The following is a 20,083-nucleotide window of genomic DNA, read 5'->3' on the forward strand; positions in this document are numbered from 1 at the left end:
TTTGCTGAAGTTCTTGTTAACTATCTATATCACTCGTTTCCAGTGATATACCGTCCAGTGTATGGTGTCATAACCAGACTTCAAGCATTCATTTTCTCCCTGGTCCACCTTCAGTTGATTGTCCGATCTCCATATGTGTATCAATGAGGGACACTATCAACGAGGATGCATTTGCTGCAGAGGTTAGTGACATTTAAACCGATGGCAAATAGACGCTCATTATTGCTGATGATATTACTGACCACCTCGTACTGCGCTGTTCTCGCGTCAGACGAAAGAACATCACTTCTGATATTTTTACAGACTACATTCCATGCTATTCCAGCATATTTAGTCTCTATGTTATTTTTCGTTTCATGTTTCCGTTTTTCAGCTAAAAGCGCCTTTGCTGTAACGTTTTTGGAGCTTAAAAGCTTTTTGCTGAGGTAGCTTAGTTCAAGATAAACCCCCTAACATGTTTTATTTTAAAACTTATTTTTTGTGTATATATCGGCGGCTCTATACTTTCTGGCCTAACAATGTCGTATAGTTCTGCTGTAATGCACCCTGGATCGTTACACTCAGACTAAGCAGGCTGACTGAGAAGAAACAATTACCTAATGACAGTGTCTAGTGTGCCTGAGTGAAACAAGATTTAATTTTTTTATTTAAACATCTATGAAATGCAGCGTTGAATGAACCTTGCACAATCACAGGGAGGTAAAAATTAGGCAAAGTCAACAGTGTCAGAATATTATGTATGGACATGTACAAGTGTGAAAAGTTCTCTTGTCTCTTGTCTCTCTGTTCTTTAGCTGCCATCTCTTCCTTTCTTTGCCCTCTTGTTATCAGGTTCTTGGATGCAATTAGGTCTTTTGTCGCCGGCCGCGGTGGTCTCGCGGTTCCAGGCGCGCAGTCCGGAACCGTGCCACTGCTACGGTCGCAGGTTCGAATCCTGCCTAGGGCATGGATGTGTGTGATGTCCTTAGGTTAGTTAGGTTTAAGTAGTTCTAAGTGCTCAGAGCCATTTGAACCATTTTTTTAGGTCTTTTGTCGCTGAGAATTAATAATAAATGTAAGTTTTATTGACATACGTAGCTGCGTAAAAAGTAATCTGCGTATTACGACTATGCTATTTGGAGATCCTCTTTCATTTTGGATAAAAAGAAAAAATAAATTTATTCATAAAAAGTTAGCAAATTAAATATGGAAGCTTTTCCTTCTGTTCGCGATTGTTTTAAAAGTCATTTTGTGAGAAATTGTAATTTGCATACTACATTTATTAGGACCGGCAGTAATTTGTTTTTCTCGAAGTTCGATAATTTTTCTGAGTGCGGTTATCACGAAAGTAGGCTTCATGTCCTTTCGCGGTCAAGAAAATACCATTCGAATTGTTTTCAGGCTAACTGTGGGCCGCAGCTATTTTGCTGTTTTAAACAAAATGAAAGTCAAAAGAATTATTATCATAATCCTCGATTTTTACAAAAAGATTAAACCAAATACTGTCAGGTCCGAGTTCTCTTGTAATGCTGGCGCCAAAGACGGAGTTCCGACAGCTAATTTCTCGAAAAACTAAAACGTTCTTGATTATCATATTCGGAATATAAAGCAGATTCCCCATAATTATAGGTGTTAATGTTATAAGTGGCGTCACCCTTTCCACAACATCGATCTTCGCTTATCACTGACTACAGAAGTGTGTGGTTTGAGGAGCTGCTCGAACCGTTGTGCCCCATTCTTTGTAATTCCTTATGCAGTCTTTGCGTTAGCTGGGCTGCTGGCAGAACTTTGAAACACATGAGTGATTCTTTCCATCCATTTCATCACCCTCGCAGTGCTCGATGCTACCTGTCTGTCGGTACGTGAGGTCTGCCCGGTCTTCATTTATCTGCGTTTGTTTCTTAACGTTTCCACTTCACAGTCACATCACCAACTTTGTACTTGAGCAGCTTTAGAAGGGTTTAAATGTCCCTGAAGTGATATCCAATGACTAGTTCACTTTCTAAGTCACCATCTCGTGTGTTACTGATTCTCTACTGACAACACAGAAGTTAGGTTACTATCTCTGATGTGCACGAAGGCGCAATGGAACAGAGAATGTTAGCTGTGTTAGAGTTTGGAAGCAGTGGCAATGTTATGTTTCGAATATAACGTCTTAGTTTATCAATCTGTTCAATCAACATGATTATATCAAGATTGTAGCGGAAACTGATCTGTGAAGGAGGAAGTTTAATGGAATGTCATAGGTAAATATTATAATGACGTTGCTTTTTCACTATTTCTGTGCCATCGGACTGACTTTGTTACTGTACTGAGAGTTACTAGATCTGAGAGATAGGAAAGTGTACTTTTTGGATCTTAAGAAGTTCATTAAATTTAAAATCATGCATGAACACTATTTCACATTATACAAAAAACATAGTGTCTTCATTTATGCGTATAATTAATTTTTTTTTACCAAACTTTCTCTTCAGAGTTTTTAATGAATCGCAGAACCAAGTGCGTTCGGAAAATTAGTTCGATTTGCAACTAACTGAGAACTCATTGCACCTTTCGAGTATCTCTGTGTACGTACCACAATGGTACGACCAGAATGTTTATATGGATCTGAATGCCTAACGATGAACTATAAGATAGACAAACTAGACGTACTGGAAAGAAGGATTATTAGAAAAATAATGGGTGCAATGAAAACTGCAGATGGTTGGAAAATAAGAGCCGGCCGGAGTGGCTGAGCGTTCCTAGGCGCTACAGTCTGGAACCGCGCGGCCGCTACGGTCGCAGGTTCGAATCCTGTCTCGGGCATGGATGTGTGTGATGTCCTTAGGTTAGTTACGTTTAAGTAGTTCTAAGTTCTAGGCGACTGATGACCTTTGATGAGTCCCATAGTGCTCAGACCCATTTGCACCATTTTTTTTTTTTTTTTTTTTTTGAAGTAATGAGGAGATCTACAAAAATACAGACAAAATATCTGAAGTAATGGCCAAACGAAGATTAACCTTTTTTGGACATCTCTGCCGAATGGATGGAAATAGACTAACAAAACAAATACTCGTATATTTCTGGAAGAAGAAATCGACAATAGCATGGATTACAGAAGTAAGAAAAGGCCTTGAAAGAAAAAACATCAAAGAGTCAGAAATAGGAGAAATAAACCGTTTTAAAAACAAAATACTAAATTTGGAAGGCTTTCAAAACAGAAGAAATTAAAAATCGGGAACAACGTGGACAGAAGAAAGGAAGAGACTTCATGGGGAGAAAATGAGGGAATAGGAAGAAGAGGAACTGAAATTGTTAACGTGATCCTAGTTGATCAATACGACTGTAAAGGAAAAAAAAGTCTTTTTGTTGTGCCTATCTGCGAATCAGCATCTTCCCTTATCAATATAGTGTTACATTCCATCCTGAATTTTTTGTTGTTTTATTACTGTTGTAGTGTATCTTTGCTTTCACATTACGACAGCACAGGTTTCATTACGACGGTTCATTTATTATTTCAGCTCATATCGTACAATCGGAAACAGTATTTCAGTTATATTTTTAGTTATTTCAAAGAGAACTGTCACTCTTCTATTTTTTTATTTATTTAAAGAGAACTTTCAGTAGGATTTTCCTGATCCTTTTGATGAGAGTGTGTTTACCGCCGACATTGAGAGAACGCAAGGCTGTTGGGTACTCACGAGCGCTATCTCGCCGGCGACGGGCTTCTCCTTGGCGGGCAGGAACTTGGAGACGAGCGCCTCTAGGATGGCGAGCAGCACACGTAGCAGCACGAGCAGCGCGTCAGCCGCCAGCACCAGCCCCGAGTACACCTTCAGCAGCATCCCGCGCTCGGAGTCCAGCGCCTCGGAGCTGCGGGCAAACGCACACACACTGCTCAGACAGTTCCGACGTCTCAGGTACACTACAATCCCGTCACAATAGTATATGCAACCTCTATCTCGTGCTTTTATTACTTTAGTAACAGCTTTAAATTAATAGACAATGTCCTTTTGCCCCCCCCCCCCCCCCCCGTTAAATAACGAGTGTCGTTCAATAACCAATGCCCCACATTTTTTTGCTGATAACATACTTATTGTTAAGAGTCAGAATTTGGTGACATACACTACTGGCCATTAAAATTGCTACACCAAGAAGAAATGCAGATGATAAACGGGTATTCATTCGACAAATATGTTCTACTAGAACTGACGTGTGATTACATTTTCACGCAATTTGGGTGCATACATCCTGAGAAATCAGTACCCAGAACAACCACATCTGGCCGTAATAACGGCCTTGATACGCCTGGGCATTGGGTCAAGCAGAGCTTGGATGGCGTGTGCAGGTGCAGCTGCACATGCAGCTTCAACACGATACCACAGTTCATTAAGAGTAGTGACTGGCGTGTTGTGACGAGCCAGTTGCTCGGCCACCAGTGACCAGACGTTTTCAATTGGTGAGAGATCTGGAGAATGTGCTGGCCAGGGCAGCAGTCGAACATTTTCTGTATCCAGAAAGGCCCGTACAGGACCTGCTGAAATGTACGGTTTTACAGGGATCGAGTGAAGGGTAGAACCACGGGTCGTAACACATCTGAAATGTAACGTCCACTGTTCAAAATGCCGTCAATGCGAACAAGAGGTGGCCGAGACGTGTAACCAATGGCGCCCCATACTATCATGCCGGGTGATACACCAGTATGGCAATGACGAATACACGCTTCCAATGTGCGTTCACCGCGATGTCGCCAAACAAGGATGGGACCATCATGATGCTGTAAACAAAACCTGGGATCATCCGAAAAAATGACATATTGCCATTCGTGCAACCAGGTTCGTCGTTGAGTACACCATCTCAGGCGCTCCTATCTGTGACGCAGCGTCAAGGGTAACCGCAGCCATGGTCTCCGAGCTGATAGTCCGTGCTGCTGCAAACGTCGTCGAACTGTTCGTGCAGATGGTTGTTGTCTTGCAAACGTCCCCATCTGTTGACTCAGGGATCGAGACGCGGCTGCACGATCCGTTACAGCTAATGCGGATAAGATGCCTATCATGTCGACTGCTAGTGATACGAGGCCATTGTGATCCAGTACGGTGTTCCGTATTGCCCTCATGAACCCACCGATTCCATATTCTGCTAACAGTCATTTGATCTCGACCAACGCCAGCAGCAATGTCGCGATACGATAAACCGCAATCGCGATAGGCTACAGTCCGATCTTTATCAAAGTCAGAAACGTGATGGTACGCATTTCTCCTCCTTACACGAGGCATGACAACAACGTTTCACCAGGCAACAGCTGACAACTGCTGTTTGTGTATGAGAAATCGATTCATGTCAGCACGTTGTAGGTGTCACCACCGGCGCCAACCTTGTGTGAATGCTCTGAAAAGCTAATCATTTGCATATCACAGCATCTACTCCTGTCGGTTAAATTTCGCGTCTGCACCACGTCATCTTCGTGGTGTAGCAATTTTAAGGGCCAGTAGTGTACATCAACATATCTTGTGCATCTCCTATTTCTCTACGTAGTCTCCATCACATTCTTTGGTCGTACGCCAACGTTGTGTGGAGGAGCATGTATTCCCTGATGGTAAAACATCTTGCCCTCTAAGCGTAGCCATGTTTTCACTCTATGACTGACACTCTCGTCACCTTCATAGTGTGTTCCCAGTAGAGAATCTTTAAGCGACCCAAAGAGATAATGGCATCCACACGATTCAGCATGTCCGGAGCAGTGGTTGTGACAGGACGTCCCGAGCGCGGCTGATCATGGAGCTCTGTTTCTGCATTCCTGAGGCTGTAACTTTCTTTACTCATCGCCCCACTGCACTCCTATCAAATGCAGCATCGCCGTATACTGCACGCAAACGTTTATGGATGTTCACCACGGTTTCTTTTCTACACACAAGAATTCAATAACAGCACGCTGTTTGTAACGTGAGTCGTACACTGTGTGATCAAAAGTATCCCGACACCCCCCCCCCCCCCAAAAAAAAAACATACGTTTTCCCTATTAGATTCATTATGATGCCACCTATTGCCAGGTGCTCCATATTAGGGAACTCAGTAGTCATTAGACATCGCGAGTGAACAGAATGGGGACTTCGAACGCGGTCAGGTGATTGGGTGTCACTTGTGTCATACGCCTGTAAGCGAGATTTCCACACTCCTAAACATCCATAGATCCACTGTTTCCGATGTGATAGTGAAGTGGAAACGTGAAGGGATACTTACAGCACAAAAGCGTACAGGCCGATCTCGTCTGTTTACTGACAGTGACCGCCGACAGTGAAAGAGGGTCGTAATGTGTAATAGGCAAACATCTATCCAGCCCACCACACAGGAATTCCCAGCTGCATCAGGATCCAGTGCAAGTACTATGACAGTTAGGCGGGAGGTGAGCAAACTGGGATATCATGGTCGAGCGGCTGCTCATAAACCACACACCACGCCGTTAAATGCCAAACGACGCCTCGGTTGGTGTAAGGAGTGTAAATATTGGACGATGGAGCAGTGGAAAAAAGGTTGTGTGGAGTTACGAATCACGATACACAATGTGGCGATCCGACTGCAGGGTGTGGGTGTGACGAATGCCCGGCGAAAGTCATCTGTCAGCGTGTGGAGTGCCAATTAAAACACGGAGGTGGTGGTGTTATGGTGTGGTCGTGTTTTTCATGTATGGGGCTTCCACCCCTTGTTATTTTACGTGGCAGTATCACAGCACAGACCGACATTAATGTTTTAAACACCTTCTTGCTTCCCACTGCTGAAGAGCAATTCGGAGATGATGATTGTATCTTTCAACACGATCCAGCAGCTGTTCATAATGCACGGCCTGTGGTGGAATGGTTACACGACAATAACATCCATGTAATGAACTGGCCTGCACGGAATCCTGATCTGAATCCTATAGAACACCTTTGGGATGTTTTGGAACGCCGACATCGTGCCAGGCCTAGCAGACCGACATCGATACTTCTACTCAGTGAAGCATTCCGTGAAGAATGGACTGCCAGTCCCCAAGGAGCCTTTCAGCACCTGACTGAACGTATAACTGCGAGAGTAGAAGCTGTCATCAAGGCTAAGGGTGGGCCAACACAGCATTGAATTCTAGCATTACCGACGGAGGGCGCCACGAACTTGTAAATCATTTTCTGTCAAGTGTCCGGATACTTTTGATGACACAGTGTGTGTAGAACCCATTGTGACGCTGTATTATGGCTCAGCCATCTGCCAGAATGTTTCGAAACTTCACCGGCGCACAGAACAAACATCAAATGTGAAACACCAGCAAGGACGTTTGCCTAAGTACATTAATAGCATTAAAAAAAAATTTAAAAATGGGACATTACTTATTGGACGACCCCCGTAGATTTCAATTACGCAATTCTTATGCTAAAATGAACGTTATTATTTGTGTATAAATTCGAATGATTGCCGTCGTAGGTTTTTGAAAGTGCTGTGTAACAAGCAAGGGGTAAACAGTAAATAGCGTGAGAGGCCGCCACCACATAGGCACAGCTACTCGCCTGGCGTCTCTCAGTTCCGTGAAGGAGCCTCCGCCCGGCGGTTACAAACATGGACCTCCACCTGCTTCCACGCCACTTTCTCCGGAGGTCGATATGTCTGCTGACAGAGTGGATAGCGGGCAATAGGGAACGCTGTCAACCATGGACTACTTTGCTTCCACCTCCTAGCGGTACACACGAAAATCATCCTGCTGACAGCCACCAAAACCTGATGCGCTCCAGACATTCCGACACTTACAAACCGCGACCGCTACGGTCGCAGGTTCGAGTCCTGCCTCGGGTATGGATGTGTGTGATGTCCTTAGGTTAGTTGAGTGTAAGTAGTTCTAAGTTGTAGGGGACTGATGACCTCAGATGTTAAGTCTCATAGTACTCAGAGCCAACACTTACAAACTGGCAGTTAGACGGTGTATTTCAGTGCCTTCTATTAGCTCACTATACTGCTCTGAAGACTGCCTTCCTACCCAGCATTTGCTATTTACCGAGTAATTGGACTATCAAGTGCCTGCTCAATTACAATCAGAATGGCAACATATAGGCCCCAAGGAGACAAAATAAATGTTCAAATGTGTGTGAAATCTTATGGGACTTAACTGCTAAGGTCATCAGTCCCTAAGCTTACACACTACTTAACTTAAATTATCCTAAGGACAAACATGTCCCCCCGTGCCCGAGGGAGGACTCGAACCCCCCCCCCCCCCACCCTCCCCACCCCCCCCCCCACCCCCCCACCCCGCGCCAAGAGACAAAAAAGTTGTTTAGATAGCATTGTATAGGACGATTATAAGTTAGTTCCAAAATTATTGTAAAGAAAGGACCACAGCTCAGAATGACGTCAATTTTGAAATTAATATTATGTAAGAAGGGGGGAACATTATGGAAACAAAAAAAAATGGCGAAAATTTTACCACTAGATGGTGCTGTAAGTGGCACAATACGCAAAATAAAAGATGTAGGGCACAAGTCTGTTCCTCAGTTTGTGATTGAGACACTCGGCATGACTGCGTGCTGCTGATTGAGCTCCTTCACGAGAATGGTGATGTGCTCCTTTAGCTCTGCAGAAGTTACAGACACTCGAGGGTACGAAAAATAGGCGTTGGTCCGATGTCTGCCTGAGTTTTGGAGGAAATGACTACGAAATTAGGAAGGACAGTTTCTTTTGAAGGCCAGTGGTGAAGAGGGAGGAAAAAAACCTAATTTATTATTTATTATTTACTCGATCGGCATTTACAAGGCGAAATATTAAATTTGAACATTACAGCATTAAAAATGAGACATTCAGCTTTACCTAATTACATAATACAAAATACAAAATTTTATACTATATGACTTATTTTTTTTAGCCATTCAATGGCATTGTCCGTGAGATTATGTATATCCTCCAGTTCACCATTAAAACCATGCACAGTACACTCGATCAAGTGGGCCATTGATTGATTGAGTCCACATTCGCACTGAGGGTCGTTCGCGAGGCCCCATGTTGTCATCATCTCCCTGCATCTTCCGACACCCGTCCTCACACGGTTCAGCGTAGTCCACACTCTTCTGGGAAGCTTAAAGCCCTCTATTTGTATGCTTGGGTCAGTAACTAGTTTTTTGTTCTTTACTGCGCTTCTACTCCATAAACTTTTCCATTCATTTTCTGGGTCGAAGGGAAACACCTCTTCACCTATTTGCCATAGAGGTGACCTCGATCTCAGGCGGTTTTTTGGTGTCAGGTCCTGATGTATGGGTAGGTTTGGATTTGCCAGTATTTTGCTATATTCTCTTGACAGCAGCTGATTTCTTCTGATTTCAGGTGGTGCTATGTTGGACAGTACGCGTAGCCAATCTATAGGGGTAGGTTTAAGTGCTCCCGATATTATTCTCATTGTTTCTCTAAGCTGGATATCGATTTTTGATACATGCACACTTCTGGCCCATACATGTGCACAATACTCGGCCACACTGTATACCAGTGCCAAGGCAGAAGTTCTCAAGGTATTTGCATCACATCCCCAAGTGGTTCCGGTGAGTTTAGCTAGAATGGCATTTCTAGTTTTCAGTTTTTGTTTTGTGTCCTCTAGATGGGCTCTGTACGTTCTGATTCAACGTTAGTAGATGTGGCCACAGCATTGCACGAGGGGTCGAGCGGTGGTGTGCAAACATGCAGTGCATGGGGAACTGCCTGAAAGTTGGACATGCCTATGGGAATGGTGCATAAAATTCTGCGACACATCCTCCATTTCTATCAATAAAAAATTCGTGATGGTCAGGAATTGCTTCGTTCTGCGCTGCCATAAAACAATGGTTTGCTCTAGAATTTCTTGCTCGCATGGAAGTGGACAACTAATGGCCATGGAACATTCTGTGGACAGACGAAGCCTATTTACATCTTGAAGGACATGTCAGTGAGGAATATGGTCAATATAAAATCTGCTCGCACAGATACAGCTGCATTCTGTCTGGTGAAGGTTCGTGGCGTCGTTTATCATAGAACAATATTTTTTCGACAGGAAGGGTCCTGTTGGCTCTTTTACCTGTAACGTCAGTGGCGAACGCTAGTGAGAGTCTTTTGCATACCGACATCACTGCAACCCTTGAACAGCGTTTGTGTGCTGAGGATTATTCTTATGCACAGCCAGTGGAACGGCTGCTGCAGAGAGATTTTGTAAATGCTAGACTTATCAGCCATCATTTCCCTACAGCCTGGCCATCCAAATGATCTGAAAATGTTTATGGGCTCTGGCTATGGAGCCATCTGAAAGATACTGTGCTCGGATTAGAAACGTAGCTGAACTGAAGGCACGCAAAGCGTAATGCATTCCGAACGTGATCCCCGTGAATTCCAGCCGGCCGCAGTGGACGAACGGTTCTAGGCGCTTCAGTCTGGAACCGGGCGACCGCTACGGTCGCAGGTCTGAATCCTGCCTGGGGCATGGATGTGGGAGATGTCCTTGGGTTAGTTAGGTTTAAGTAGTTCTAAGTCTAGGGGACTGATGAACTCAGATGTTAAGTCCCATAGTGCTCAGAGACATGTGAACCATTTGACACTCCGATCTGTTGTGCAGCATGCAACATGTGACAGAAAACGGTGGACAGCATTTTCACCACGTCTTGCGCCAGTCTCACCATAGTTTGTTGCTTTTTATGTGATTTTTCCCTCTGGACGATTAAAAGCCAAATTTTGCCATTCGATGTGGTACGGCCTTGTCGTGGTGGTTGTGCTTACCCAACCAACAGTGCCACAACTGTTGAATCCAAACTTTCGCGGCCATGGACATTCCACAGTACGCTTGGTTAATGTGTAACTCGCAACATAGCCATCGTATTGGCATTCATCTGTCATTTGTAGCCGAACCCGTTTACGCTATGACGCTTGCAGTGCCATCTAGCAGGAAAATCTTCGATTTTTTTTCCGATGAGGTTTCTCGTTTCTTCGATAATATTCTGTTCAGATTATTTTTTTACGCCGTTTTGAAACTGTAACTTTAATTATAGTCAAACTTTGTCTGGTTTAGGACATCAAGTACCACGCACTAAACTTCGTTCAAGTTAAGTACCATTTTTTTTTCTTTGTTGATTTTCAATTCCCCCTGAAGGGGGCGCGGGCTGGCAGCAGCTTAGTACGCTGCTCTACAGCCTACCGACTGTTTGGTAAGAAAATGAAGAAGAAAGAAACAAGGAAAAACAGGCGATAAAATGACGACTTAAAGTGTAAAACGGCGAAAAATGCGGAAAATTAAAACAGAAAGCAAAAGGGGTTGGCAATGTCGATAAAATACACTGGAATCGGACAAGTAACATAGTAGACACACAATTAAAAAAACATGGCGACAGTCTGGTTTCTGCTCGCAAGAGATAAAAAAATCACACCCAGCGACAGTATGACGGCTGTTCGCTACACGTCCCTAAAGACACACCACGGAACACTCACTGGAAAACACACACTGTAAAACACTGCACGAAAAACGGTGGCACAAATACGACACTCCCGAGCCAAAGGCAGAAGGGGAGGGGGCGGAACCTGGAGGAGGGGGAAAAAAACAAGGAGGGGGGAGAGGAGAGAAAGAAAGGGGGAGAACCAAGGAGGGAGAGGACTCATAAGGGGGGAGAGGGGCAGGGCAGACGCGAGAGGGAATAAGAAGAGGCAGAGGAGGGAAATGCAAAATGACTCATGGGGGAGAGAAGGGGGCAGCGAGAGGGGTGGTGGGGAAAAAAGAGGAAGGAAGGGGGGGAGAGGGAGCCCAGGAAAAGGACAGAGGCAGGAGGGGGAGTGAGGATCAGAGTTAATAGGAGGGATAAATGGAGGAAGAGAGGGCATCATCCAGGAGGGGGAGTTGATGAAAGCCACCTTGGGAAAGGAGATGTAGGGTGTAGAGATGGAGGGTAGGGGGGATACAACAGTGAAGACGTGGTAGGGGGCGGGGATGGGAGAGGAGAGGAGCAACCAGGGGGTGAGAGGGTTCAAGGCGGCGGGAGGTGTAGAGGATGCGGATATGTTCGAGTAAGTACCATTTGTAACTTACTGTTAATAAATGTGTTAATTCTTATTGTGTTGGTACATCTTTGTTATAGTGCCACCCTATCAAATAAGTGTTCAGCTGCAAGTGTGCAAATCGGCCACCATTATGTAACAGCTTTCTGTTAATGTTGATGTTTTGGCTGAATTCTGTAGCATTCAGTTACTACACTCACAATAAGAACATCCCATTTCCTCGCCGCGCCTGTGTGCTCTTCAGGTGGCTATTGTGCCCGCCAGGGGGAGGTGATGGACTAGTCTCTTCCTATGCGTCCTAAATGAATTGTTGCAAGCGCCTGCACAGTTCGGTTAAAGGTTTGTGATCCTTCGTCGTTGCCTGTGTTTTATGACACCAACTGCAGAGGAACCAAGGCCTACCAGCAACAAGGACCTTCCAGGTGATGCAGAAAGTATTAGTGGGGACAGGAAACGGTTAATGAATGTATCTACGTTATACTCCTGGTTCTGACCGACTGGTATATTTAAATTTTAAATAATGTCGTGGCGTGTTTTGGGAGCTTGTAAAATCCGGATAGGCCGGCGGCCCTAGCGGGGTATAGAGGTCTAGTGGCCACTGGGGCGGAGGGGGTGTTCCCGTAGTGTATTTCGTAAGCCGGGAGGTGATTTTTCGTGATAAACCGAAATAATTCTTCACGAGCTACGAAATAGTCGCAGCAAATCTTTCGCAATGATCCAAGAAGTCATTTGTGAGTTTTTTTATTCCAGTTACTGGTCATTATTTTTTTTCTTTATAGTAGGTTATTAATCTTGATGGGTAACGATCGTCTTCTGACTTGAATGTTTAGTGATTAGCAAACTGTGTGTACTCATTTCTGGAAAAACCTATAACCTGATATAAAAAAATAATTTTGTTATTTTTAGCTGGAGCACTGAGAGAGTCTATGCGTTCTATTGCGCGGACGTGGATTTTGGGTTGAAGCATTTCGTCTTGCTAGACGAGTGTTCCCGTTCAGCGAGTGTTCAGGAGCCCACGAAAGACCTCAAATTATGATGTGGAACCGAACAGGTAAGTGAACGATGGTGCTTAATAAACGAGGGGAACTTCGCATGGGCTTCATTGAAAGCAATAAACTATTTTTGTTTCCTTTGAAACTTTAGTGTGGTGTTTGTAGGACTTCACGTAGTGACTTTGAACTGTATTATTTTGTTGTTACGTGAGACACGGCGGATGTTGATAGAAGCCAGTTGCAGGTGACGTATGAACTGTGGGCGGTGTTTAGATTCCAGTCCTGTATATGCGTCTCGTATTGTTGTCTTCGGTATAGTAGTTATTGTTAAACACATGCGGGACATCCACTTCTTATTTTTTCAAGGTTATTTGAAAACCGACAACACATGGGATACTACACAAGGCTTTTATTACTATTGACGTTTTTGCTTGTCACCATACCGACATGCGGTATGACTTTATGCATTTTCTTTTTTAGAAGAATGTTATCAGATATGGGCTATAGTCAATATTGAAAACTACGAGTTTCACAGTCTGTAATACATTTTGACAGAGGGCTTCAGATAGTGGAACAGGTGTGAGGTGATGAACCGTGGAATGGAAAGGTGACTGTCGGAGAATTTGTGGGTGCTGGGAGCTTGCACTATACGTACCTTTATTTTTCTATAAATGCTAAACGAGGTTTTCATAGTGCTAGGAAGGTCCATCAGATTTAAGAGCAGCCTCTCTGCTCAGTTGTGAATTGACTTTTATTCAGAGTTTAGAGTTTAGATACGGAAATATGGTCAGCTAAAAATTTTAAGATCGTTTCGGGGTACACCGTTCATAGTACATTGTTGATCATGGAGCTCCGCGACAGACCATCCCTACTTGTTCACATGATGCCAATGGAATCGTGTCGGCTCTTCGGGTGAATCACACATGTGCTACACTACGTCCATGGTCGTCTCCACAAACGCCGTCATCGAGATGAACGGCAACTCTAAACGTGCAGCGCCACGGACGCAGGCTGGTGGGTGCAGTATTGTGCTATGGGAGACATTCCCCTGCGCTTGCACGAGAGCTACGATAATAATCGAAGACACACTGACGGCTGCGAACCACCTGGATCCCTTCATGCTTGATGTCTTCCCCGATGGGGATGTCATCTTTCAGCAGTATAACTGTCCGCATCTCGCAGCATGGTGCATTATAGTGAACTGACGTTGATGCTTCGGCGACCAAATACGCTTGATGTAAATCCTACAGAACCCATTTGAGTAGCTATTAGGCACCATCACCACGTATGCAAATCAGCGGCCCGTTATTTGCGCGAATTACACGACCTATGCTAACCTAACTACAAACTGTCGGATCTTTGATTACCAGAATCAGCGATGTATTTCGTTCCAAAGACGGACAAATAAGCTAGTAAGCAAGTGGTCATAATGTTTTGGCACATCAATGTATAACGTTAATTCTTGTGTGACAAGAAAACCTATTCAGAAGAGGCTGTTTGATTCGGAAACTCCGAAGTGCTCAGTCTACCAAAATCAGTTGAATGACATTCTAAAGAATGCAACGGTTGCTAGAATATTTGAAAATGCTGCTATGACATGTTGTAGAACTAACAGGAAATTACTTAGTAAATATACGTGGAGTATGGGTATTCTTATGCTGTTCTTGCGGCCTTTTGAATGGTGCGCCGCTCGCGGTGCTCGCTGCACTCTACACAGAGAACAGGATGAACGCTTGCCTCGGCAACGATAGTTTGCGTTGACAGTGGCGCAAACTTCCGGTCGGCGCAACACCAGAAAAGTCGCTACAACATCAAAATCCTCCTTTTTCATGAAGTTAGACCATTTTCATGCCTCGACTGTTATGAAATTCATTTATTTACGACCGTGATTTGAGCCAATATGCCATTCTCAAGTAATAACTCGCCATGAAGCGCATCAAAGCGTAGGGAAACGGGATTCCTCGTTACCTACACCAACTGATCGAAAGTGTCCGGACATCCCTACGTCATGTGGAACTAGCCACTAGATTTCACTAGAGACAGACGAACCAGTGTAAAAGGAAACGGAGACTATTGTGTTGTAGAGAATCAATAAAATTAGAGTGGGTAGGTCAGGACAGCTAAATAGTTTCGGTCGTGGACCACTTATTGAACGCCACCTGAGTAACATTTCAACCTTTTTAAAGCTACCCAAACCGTTTGTTGGTGATGCGATTGTGAAGTGGAAACGCCAAGGAGCAACCACATATAACAAAGCCCAGGCAGACTTCGAAAAAAAAAAATTACGTGAAATCGGCTGAAGTAATCACTCTTGAGCTTCTTTAAGTTCTACCACCAATCCAACCAGCACAATGACAGTGCTTAACGAGTTAAAAGTAACGACATGTAGTGGTCGAGCAGCTCCTCGAAAGCTGTACACTTCTGCAGTCAATGCAAGGCGACACTAACTTCTGTTAAGTGCGAGTCCAGTGGATGAGTGGAAACGATTCATTTGGATTTATGATTTAAGATACAGCTTGTGCCAGTTCTATAGAAAGGTTTGGATTCGGCTAGTCCCTCAAGTACAGAGAACGAGAAGTTACGGTAAGGTGCGTTTTTCGTGCTTGGAGTGTGGTCCTCTTCTGGCGCTTCAGAAAACGCTAAGTGCGTGCAGCAGAGGAACAGTTCGAAGCCGATGATTGATTGATTGTATCCCAGATGATAAATCACTTCGTCATAAAGCAGCATTTGTGAGGCAATCGTTTGTGGACAACAACATTCCTGAAATGGACTAGACTGCACAGGGTCCCGACCTGCCCCAGTGGAACACCGTTGGGTTGCTCCAGTACCTTACGTACAGAATCGTTACCTTCTCTGGTTTCGGCTCTTGAGAAGGAGAGGGCTGCCATTTCACTACGACCTGTAAAATTAATCTCCTACCTACCTGCTAATCTGGCCTGCTCGATCTTCCGGCACATTTCAAATTCCCGATTCGCGCAAAACTACTGTGCTGCCATCGTCGTCTTGCGGTGATGCCTGGTGTCGCTGAGACAGCTCACGTTAGTACAGCACGAGACGAGTGTGTATTCGGTGCCAGAGCAGTGAGCATCCACTAGCAGTGAGGAGAGTGGGGCTAGGTCGAGGTTGGCGGCTGAGCAACTGGGCAATAAACGACGGCCGGCCGGACAGGTCGAGCGGTTCTAGGCGCTACAGTCTGGCACCGCGCGTCTGCTACGGTCGCAGGTTGGAATCCTGCCTCGGGCATAGATGTGTGTGATGTCCTTAGGTTAGTTAGGTTTAAGTAGTTCTAAGTTCTAGGGGACTGATGACCTCAGAAGTTAAGTCCCATAGTGCTCAGAGCCTTTTGAACCAATAAACGACCGCTTGAAACTACTGAACTTGTGTATTACCGGTCGGGCGGGAGCAGTTTCTCCGGTGGTTACGCGGCAGACGTTTTAAGCAACCCTTTCGTCTGCTCATCGATCGCAATGTCGAACGCAGCGGCCTTGTTGGTGACGAAGTGAAGTGTAGACAATATAATAGATTCTCACTTTTGTACTTCGCCGCACAGCTGTTGCTCTGTTTGCAACTTGCATACTGGTTCTCCCTAAAGTACTGTAGTATATTCCCACATTCATAAGCAGTGGCGCAGGCCGGAGCCATAGTCTGGTACATCGTCCTCAAGGCAAACTAAAGCTAACTAATTATTAACTAATGTTTTATTATTACAGTTTTCAATACTTTGATATATGTAGGATCATTTAGTGGCCGCCGGCCGCGGTGGTCTCGCGGTTCTAGGCGCGCAGTCCGGAACCGTGCGACTGCTACGGTCACAGGTTCGAATCCTGCCTCGGGCATGGATGTGTGTGATGTCCTTAGGTTAGTTAGGTTTAAGTAGTTCTATGTTCTAGGGGACTGATGACCACAGTAGTTGAGTCCCATAGTGCTCAGAGCCATTTGAACATTTAGTGGCCGTTCGTATTAGAATCTTGGCCGGAGTGCTTTTCGTCGTAATCTTATTAAGCCTATAGTCTTAGATTTCTATGCTATATTATGCTTATTTGGCTGAAGTAACTAAAGAAGAACATTTTATGCTAAATTATTCAAATTATTTATAAGACTTTATATTTTTTATGAATTTTGTGAACCAAGAACAAAATTTTATTTCTCTTCCTATTAACGATACTATGAAAGCTCGAATATAGGCACACCATAGTCTGTATTAGCTTTGATACTCATGAGATTAGTATCTATTTGTTACGGTCTAAAGTCAAGAGCCGGCATGGTAGTCGGGAACCATGCGGGCTCTATGCGGAGAGGACATAAGAGCCGCGCCCAACTGGTTGCGGCACAGTCGAAGAAAAGCGTCAAGACTAACGACCTGAATACAAGCGTCAACTTTATTACATAGCTTATATTATGATTGTTTATACTGAAGAACACTAATTATTTTGTCTGTCGCTCTTTGCTTGCGACACATCTATCTATTTCTCAAAGTTAAGGACCGTCTTTCACTTTTTTGTAATAAAACTCATTAATACGATTTTTTCGAATTGTCGTCTAAGGATCCGAGAAAGGAAGTTTCCTAGACACCCCATATTCAAGATTCGGCAAGATTAAATTCTTTTAGCTGTGGATCTCATTTTATTTGTTTACCCGAGCCAACCACCCCACTGCTCCTAGCAAGTTACATTCTCATTCTTTCCCTTTCACTGGTGCAAAAAGTACCATAGTGTCATTTTAAAAGTACTTGTGCGCGTTTTATTAGAATATCATTCAAGTAATTTTTTTCGGTAGCGTGAACAGATAGCGCTTGTTGAATCCATCGATCTCAGCTTGTAACCGTTTCATGCCACATCGAAAGTAGAAAGTAACCACTTGTTGCATGTGCCAGCGTTAGCTGGAATACCCTGCATATGGACTGGGAGTCCCAAACTGTCATCAAAACTATACAAGCGGTGGATCCGTACCTAAGCACTGGACAGTTGCTGAGGTTACACCAAAATACAAGAAAGAAAATAGAAGAAATACAGTGAAATATAGACCCATTTCATTGACTTGTATTTGTAGTAGGGTTTTGGAACGTGTACTGTCGTCCAATAATATGAAATATCTCGTAGAAGTGTATTGACACATAACCAGCACAGATTCAGAAAATATCGTTCTTCTGAAACACAACTGATTCTTTATTCACCTGAAATAGTGAGTGCTACAGACAGTGTATCTCTAGTTCATTCCATATTTCCTCCATTTCCACAAGACTTTTGATACCGTTCGCCACAAGCGATTTCTAAATACACTGCGCGCCTTCCGAGTATCGTCGCAGTTGGGCGACTGGATTCATGACTGCCTATGAAGAAGGTTCTTAGTAACTAAGAGGAAGTCATCCAGTGCAACCGAAATATATCTGAGGTTTCCAAAATAAGTATTTTAAGCTCTCTGCTAGAGTTTATCTACTTAAATAATTTAGGAGACAATCTCAAGAGCTTTATTAGACTGCATATGAAGCTATCATTTACTGCCTACTAAAGTTATTAGAAGATCGAAACGTATTACGAAATGATGCAAATAATGTAGTAGATTGCTGCATAAGTTCGTAGCGTTTTCGAAAAAGTTTAATATACACCACAGATGCACATAACAAAGAGTATAATCGTCAATAATATATTTTCCTTCACTATTTACAAAAGTGTGCCATAGCTGGGGTAACTTTTCGATTCCGCGACTATAGAAATCAAGTGGTTTTGAGGCGAAGAACTCGTTGAGCCATCTTGTGAGCGCATTTTCGTCCGGAAAGGAAGTTCCTTGAAGGTTGCTCGATAGAGAGCAGGAAAGGTGAAATTCTGTGGAACAAGATCAGGTGAATAATGTGCGTGCGGAATAACTTTAAAACCCAACACCCGTATATTTGTCAGTATAGCAGAATGCAGGCCAGCGTTCTCGCGCATTAGCCTCACTTCACACAGCCTTGGATTACCTCCGCAAGACGTCTCAATAATTGTTGACAATAAATGACAACAGTGATGTTATCACCTCCGGGAAGTAATTAGCAGTACACCACGCTGTCACTGTTCCACCAGATAATATTATGTTTGGGGAAGCACACATCTTTGTACGGGGAGATGCTTTTTTTTTTTTTGGTTCAAGCGTTCCTTTATTTTCTTCATTTTAGCAGAAAGACACCATTTATCGACACCAGTAACCATACAGGTGGGTGGCAGGTGCTGATCACGAGCCAACTAATGACGAGCAAGCAGAGGTCGCTTTTTTTTTTTTTTTTTTTTTTTTTTTTAGTGCTTGCAGCACCCATGCATCCGATTTTTGAACCTTCTCCATTGCATGCAAATGTCGCACGATGGTGGAATGATATGATCACACTTCAACACAATTGCCGTTCTCGAGTACAATGACGTGGATCATTGTGGTGTAATGTGTTTAAATGATCTGCATCAAACCTAGAAAAATAGTGCAACCTTTGTGGTGATACGGAAACCGAGCGATAAAAGCGAATTATCTGACGTCCAAAAGGGCACGATTATTGGCTTTCGGCGCACTGCTGGAAGTATTTCAGAAACAGTTAAGTTTGTAAACAGTTCATGAGCAGCGTGATTAAAGCGTAACGGACATCGTAAAATGGTACTATATAAAACCGGCGCCGAGGTAACTCGTGCACCACGGGCCCAAAGATGACAGGGGTGAACGACGGATCTGGAGATGTATACAGGCGAATATACAGTATGTTCAGCTGCTCAGCAATTGAACGCCCAGATGAATCATATGGATACCAGCAATGTCTTCTCAACGACCTTTCAGCTAACGTCGCTGCGTATGGGCCTTCGCAGCAGACCCATACTGTCTGCTATTCCATGGAGTGGCAACGGGTGGTCTTCTCAGATGAATCACGTTTTATGCTCCATCGGACAGATGGCTGTTTGCGTGTACGGCGTGAGACGTCTGAAAACAAGTACCCTGCAACAACGCTCGAGAAGGTCCAGGCCACAGGAAGGAGCGCTATCGTCTGGGGAATGTTTTCGTGGAATTCCATGGCTAATATCGTCATTCTGGAAGGCACAATCGATCAACAGAAATATGTATCTATCCTTGGGGACCATGTCCACCTCTACTGGCAGTATGCTTTTCTC

The 20,083-nt window shown here is 44.0% G+C and overlaps 1 protein-coding gene across 4 annotated transcripts in view; it reads right to left on the minus strand.

Moving 5' to 3' along the window:
• Nucleotides 1–20,083, minus strand: part of LOC126278095 (epidermal retinol dehydrogenase 2-like) — a 348,505-nt gene that overhangs the window by 45,356 nt on the left and 283,066 nt on the right. For all 4 annotated transcript variants that reach the window (XM_049977953.1, XM_049977946.1, XM_049977963.1 and 1 more), the window contains one exon: nucleotides 3,660–3,831. In XM_049977953.1, the coding sequence (XP_049833910.1) occupies nucleotides 3,660–3,831 (172 nt within the window). The remainder of the gene's footprint in view (nucleotides 1–3,659; nucleotides 3,832–20,083) is intronic.

This window comes from Schistocerca gregaria, chromosome 1, assembly GCF_023897955.1.
Source record: "Schistocerca gregaria isolate iqSchGreg1 chromosome 1, iqSchGreg1.2, whole genome shotgun sequence".
Lineage (NCBI taxonomy): Eukaryota > Metazoa > Arthropoda > Insecta > Orthoptera > Acrididae > Schistocerca > Schistocerca gregaria.